Source organism: Grammomys surdaster, unplaced genomic scaffold, assembly GCF_004785775.1.
Source record: "Grammomys surdaster isolate TR1022 unplaced genomic scaffold, NIH_TR_1.0 208, whole genome shotgun sequence".
Taxonomy (NCBI): Eukaryota; Metazoa; Chordata; class Mammalia; order Rodentia; family Muridae; genus Grammomys; species Grammomys surdaster.
The window spans coordinates 489,584-495,583 of record NW_021604653.1 but is presented as its reverse complement, the minus strand read 5'-3'; the positions used below and the strand labels follow the sequence as shown (position 1 = coordinate 495,583).

The 6,000-nt window shown below is 43.1% G+C and overlaps 1 protein-coding gene across 3 annotated transcripts in view; it reads left to right on the top strand.

Moving 5' to 3' along the window:
- The first annotated feature begins 321 nt into the window (after positions 1-321).
- Ccnt2 (cyclin T2) overlaps positions 322-6,000 on the top strand; it is a 35,449-nt gene continuing 29,770 nt past the window's right edge. For 2 of the 3 annotated variants that reach the window (XR_003711950.1, XM_028771474.1), the window contains exons 1-2: positions 369-537; positions 1,238-1,319. Coding sequence is in view for 2 of the 3 variants with exons in the window: in XM_028771474.1 (XP_028627307.1) it covers positions 380-537; positions 1,238-1,319 (240 nt within the window). In the remaining variant the exon portion in view is untranslated. Of the gene's footprint in view, positions 538-1,237; positions 1,320-6,000 lie in introns of all 3 variants that reach the window. The other variant, XM_028771473.1, reaches the window with a different exon arrangement.

Sequence of the window (6,000 nt, the reverse complement as noted above, 5' to 3'; positions counted from 1 at the left end):
GACCACAAAATAAAACGTTTAGTTGAAAGATAACGCCCAAGCCTTATTGGGCAGCCGTCTGTTCGCCCCGCCCCTTCTCCTTAGCCCCTTCCCAGGCCCAGCATGCTCCGCGTCGACCTTTTCTTTTCGGGTGACCCCCTACTTTACCGCACCTCCCAATGACAAGAGGCGCGGAGCATTGTGGTCTCGCGGGCCAGAGGACCAGTGCGAGCCGGCGGGGCGGGTCCCTGCGCGTGCGCAAGGACAGCAGCAGGCCCGGAAAAGGCGTGGTTCACTCTACGGAGAGCGCATTGGGGCGGGGCCTCGATGCATTGGCGCGGAGTCCCGGAGGCAGGCGGGGAGGGGGCGGGCTAAGGGTGCGGGCGGAGGAGGAAGTGTCATGGCGTCGGGCCGTGGAGCTTCTTCTCGCTGGTTCTTTACTCGAGAACAGCTGGAGAACACGCCTAGCCGCCGCTGCGGAGTGGAAGCGGATGAAGAGCTGTCGCATCGCCAGCAGGCGGCCAACCTCATCCAGGACATGGGGCAACGTCTCAATGTGTATCCTTTTCCTAGTTGCGGCCCTGCGTCCCACACGCCCCGGTCGCGCTCGCCGGGTGACCGGGCCTAGTGTCCCGGGAACATGGCGCCGCTCCTTCTGCCGTCTTTTGATCTCAGGAAAGACACACAGAAAGCTAGGGACAGAGCTGCCGCGGTGAGCCCAAGGAAGAGGAGATTTGCCTGGGAAGGCGGGCCAAGAGCCCGCGTTGTGTAACCTGTGTCTGGAAGCGCGTGATGCGGTAGGGAATAGCAGTGCTTCCCTGGCGAGAGAGGAATCCGGGATGAGCGAAGCCAAGGGGCGGCCCCTTCCACTTCTTCGGAAGTCAGAAAGGCCTTGAAACGTAGAAAGAGCCTAGATGTTTCACGGAAAGTGTTTTCCAAGGCTTCCTTGCCGGCTCCAGGGCGGCTCTGTTGCGCCGTGGGAACGCACGGATGTTTCATGTTCTTTGGGTGTGTGGCGCGCGCCTTTCGACTACTTTATTTTCACTGTACTAAGCTGTAGCCATTGCAAATAATTCCTGGGCTCTCTGTACGTAGCGTATTAGAATAATTTGGCAGCCAGACTGATTTCTCCCCGCAGACTTCTTACATCCAGGTTGAGGATTGGATTTGAGTAAATGGGAAGGGGGGTTTTTCATTCAAATTGATATAGTTTTTGGAAATATTTTGCTCAGATTATTTTCTAAACGTTGCATCTCAGCTCTCAGCTTACAATAAACACTGCGATTGTTTATATGCACAGGTTTTATATGCACCATTCTTTCACCAAATTCAACAGAAATGTAAGTAGTTTTATTGTTTTAGTCGCCGAATGTTAAGAGTAGATGATGCAGAAAAAAGTTAGTTGATCGTTGTCTTTACTATTAAATTGAGTATTCTGCGTTTACCTAAGTGTGAGTTATGTAATAAACGTTTTGCCTCAAATGCAGAGGGGTGTGTATGAGAGACAATTTTATTAATTAAACTGTAAAGCACTACAGTACCCCTTTGTTGTTGGATTTGTTTTGGGGAGTGAGGGTGTTGTGTTTTGTTTTGAGTCTCACTGTGTCGGTTTGGCTGTCGTGGACCTAAATATGTAGACCAGCCTGGCCTTGAACTTAAAAGAAATGCCTACCTACCTCTGTCTCCCCCGTGCTTGGGATTAAGGAATGTGCCACCAAGCAGGGCAGAGAAACAAACGTTTCTTAACTCAAAATGTGACAATGTTTTACTCATTTAAACTTTCCAGGTGGGGTGATTTAGAATAGAATAATTTCAATAATCACAACAGAATAGTTTAGCCAAGTCTAGTCCTTGGAGAGGATACGTTTAATTGTATAGGATTCATTGTTTCAAATGTTACGAATTGAGTCTTTGGGTAGTTACATTGCTTTAAAGTAATACTTTGAAAAGGCAAGCTGTTTAGAGGACTCCTACAGTGGAGTTAGTTACTTACAGTGTGAAGAAGTTATCGAGCGAGGCCTGAGCATTGCATTACTTGTCTCCTTATGCTGTCTGGCTGCACCAGCTCGGTAGCTCACCAATCAAATGTCCTGTTAGTTTTGGTTGCGGTAAGACTGTCAGATAGTCATATACTGGTCTTGAGTATAACTTGTACATCTTGACAGCTAGGTAGTTATTTTAATAAATAAATTAGTTTGTTTACTTTGAGACTATATCACCGAGCAATGCAAGGTGGCCTCAAATTCTTGCCTGCCTCAGCCCTCCTGAGTGCTAGCCTGTGACACCATTCTGGTTTAAAGCGATCAAATTTATGGGTAGATGTCTGTTCTTTTCAGAATAGCATGTAATACATTCTTTAGTACCCATTCTTGTATTACTTATAAATAGTTAGCCCCCTTAATTTCTCACCTCTTTATAATTTGCCTTTTATTAGCATTTTGATAGTGTTATTGTGAAAGGCACATGTAGGAATATAAGGACATAACGGTCTTTGTAAATAGTTTGTGGAGTTTAGGCTCTCAATTGCTAAGGTAACAGTTTTAGAAAAGTTTCTTACACTTTTGCTTTTGAAATGGCAGAAATTTTATGGTTTAGATTAATTCCTGCTTTAAGTTCAGTTGATCTTAAGTCTAACCTGGTTTATCAAATTGGTAAATTGTTTTTGTCTGAGACAGTGATTTTTTTTTTTTTTTAAATAGCTGTAGGCTTTTGCAGTCCCTGTTCTGTTCTAGTTTAATCTGTTTTGAGTCTTGCTCTTTCTGGATTATTTTGTATCACTCTCAGGTCAATAGTGGTGCTGTAGAGAAGACAAGAACCTATTGTTAATAATGCTTATGCTAGGAGAATTCAGTTTTTATTTCAGTTCTCTAAAAGTAGAAGTGAATTAGTGAGCACTAAGCAAACTTTACTTTTTCAAAGTAGCCCTGGATAATGCTGGTAGAAACTACAAGTCAAAATCCCTGTGGAAATTCTTTACAGAGGTGTAGGTGTCCTATTTTTGTGAATGGGTTTGCTTTTCTATTTTCAGTGTAAGATCTCGCCACAGGCCTTGCTTTTTGAGCCCTTCCTTTATTTGTTTTTGTGGCCTGGTTTGTGTGCTTTAAGCAAACATCCTTCTCAATGGTAGAATCTGTCTCTTCAAATTTGCCTGGTTAATCCAGGACACCTGCGTTCTTGCTTTCACTACTTCTACAGTCGGATAACTTTATTACCTTTTGAATATGAAGGAGTGCTTGAGCACTTAGTCTTTCCTAGCGGGATAATTGAAATATCATCGTTTGGGGAGGCGGCAGCGTCCCTCTTGCCTCAGACGTCTTTCTTGCCTCGGTTTTTGCAGCTTAAAGGTGGTCTTAAATACCTGTGTCATTTACTTGTACCAGCAGCATAGCCTCAGCGGTCCTTCCCACACACCTGACCCTGCAGTGATGACCTCAAATTGAGTATCAGTCATGTGTAAGTTCATAGTTTCCTGCTTTCTTGAGAAATTGTTTTCTCAGAAGGTTATAACCAAGTGTCATTTTTTTAAAAAATCCTTAGAATAAGAAGCTGAGATGCTAGAACAAACTGTAGGGTCTTAAACTGTCATGCATCCATGATGCTAAGGTATCCTTCAGTATTGGGTACTTTGTTTTAGTGTCTCAGATTGACAGATTCAAAAGTAAAGAGCCATTTCTGTGCTTATTTATTTAAGAGTGGAGTCAGTCTTTGCCTGTGTCTGTCACCGAATAACTGTCTTTCGGTTGTCAGTTTTCTTGAGAGTCCAATCATTCTAAGGAATAAGCGGCTGTATATAGTTTAAGAATAAAACTATAGGACTGATAAATAAAAAAATACCCTTCTTGGATCAAGCTTAAGAGAAATCTAGTGGGCTGGTGAGATGGCTTAGCAGGTAAAAGTGCTTGCTGCCAAGCCTGATAACCTGAATTTGATCTGTGGGACCCACACAGTAGAATTTCAATCAATCTCCCTCCCTCCCCCTCCACCTTCCCTCTCCCCCTCGCCCTGTCTCTCTCAAACACACAAAAATAAATATAAAAGCATGTTTTTAGGATTTATTTTATGTGTGTAAGTGTTTTGGTTGCATGTATATGTCTATGCACTCTGTGCATACCTGTTATCTGCAGAGGCCAGAAGAAGGCCTTGGATCCTCTGGAGCTGGAGTTACAGGTGGTTGTGAACCACCATGTGGGTGCTGGAGACTGAATCTGGGTCCTCTAGAAGAACAGCCAGTGATCATAACCACCAGCCTATAACTTTCTTGTTTTTTTTTTTTTTTAATCAGTTTAGGCCAGGTAGTGGCAGCACACACCTTTAATCCCAGCATTTGGGAGGCAGATGCAGATGGATCTCTGTGAGTTTGAGGACAGCCTGGTCTACAGAGCAAGTTCTAGGACGGGCAGAGCTACACAGAGAAACTTTGTCTTGAAAAAAACCAGGAGGGGGCTATCAGTTTAGTAAATTGTAACAGCCCTAACCCAACAGTGTCTGGAGTATAACCTGAGGTCACAGTTCTTTTTCTGTCTTAAGAAACTGACCTAGCTTCTCTGATCTGAGAAGGAGTTCATTCTTTTAATTGTATTCATTACAGGGTTTCCGCTCTTGCCCCAGCCTCCCAAATGCTGGGCTACTGAAGTGGCACCACATCTGACTAGTTCAGTTTAAGATGCATTTATTTCAGAGCAAATCCAAGAGTTCCATTAAAGACCAGGCCTTTTCAAATATCTTTGTCATGGTCTGCTCTCTATAACACCTTTCATATTGGTATGCTTCTGTCTCTCTGTCTTGTCTGTCTGTCTATCTGTCTATCTATCTATCTATCTATCTATCTATTTATTTATTTATTTTGATTTTCCAAACAAGGACAAAGAAGACAGCAGCAGACTCATTAATGTGGAATGAGGAAAGCTTGGGGCTTCCACCCTAGACAAAGAACTACAGGCAACTAAGGAATGCTGGGAGTGGGAAAATAGTCTTCCCAGGGAAGAGCACACCAGCTGATTATCCAGTATGAAATGGTCAGCCATGAAAACATACACATACAGCTAACATCATATGGACTGAGGAGGTCGTACTTATATTTAGGAATAAACACATTCCCACAAAGCAAAAACTAAAGAAAAAGAGGCCATGAGTTTGAGGGGTAGTGCGGTAGATGGGAGGTAATGGAGAGAGAAAGGAGAAGGAAGAATTATAAACTCCAAAAAAGAAAGAAAAAAAGTGGTTTGCTTGGTTTTTTGTTTGTTTGTTTTTGTTTTTGTTTTGTTTGTTGTTGTTGGTTTGTTTGGGTTTGTTTGGGTTTTTTTGAGTTTTTTTTTTTTTTTTTTTTTTTTCTATTTGGGGGTTTTTCAAGACAGAGTTTTTCTGTGTAGCCCTGGCTGTCCTGGAACTCCCTCTGTAGACCAGGCTGGCCTCGAACTCAGAAATCCACCTGCCTCTGCCTCCCAAGTGCTGGGATTAAAGGCGTGTGCCACCATTGCCCAGCTGAAAAAGTCCTTTTTTTTTTTTCTTTCTTTTTTTAGTTTTTTGGAGCAGGGTTTCTCTGTGTAGCCATGGCTATCTTGAAACCCACTATTTAGTCCAGACTGGCTTTGAACTCACAGAGATCTGTCTGCCTCTGCATCCCAAATTCTGGGATTAAAGGTATGTGCCACCATGCCTGGCCATTATTTTTTTTATGAGCATTCTCTGTAAGGGTGTCAGATTTCTTAGAACTGAATTTGATGGTTGTGAGCTGCCATAGGTGCTGGGAATTGAACCTGGTCCTCAGGAAGAGCAGCCAGTGCTCTTAACCACTTAGCCATTTCTCCAGTACCAGAGTGTGTTTCTTAGAACTAATAGTGCCTTTCTAGAGCTCCTGCAGTCAGACCTACCTGTAATATGCAAACTTTAATGCATTATAGTTCTTCCTGTATAAGTACCCAAGAGAACATTACTGAGTTACATGGGGTAAGTACTTAGAAGCAGTAATCTTCAGGGATGAATATTTTGACTTATGAGACTACCTCAGCTTCATATTTTGTT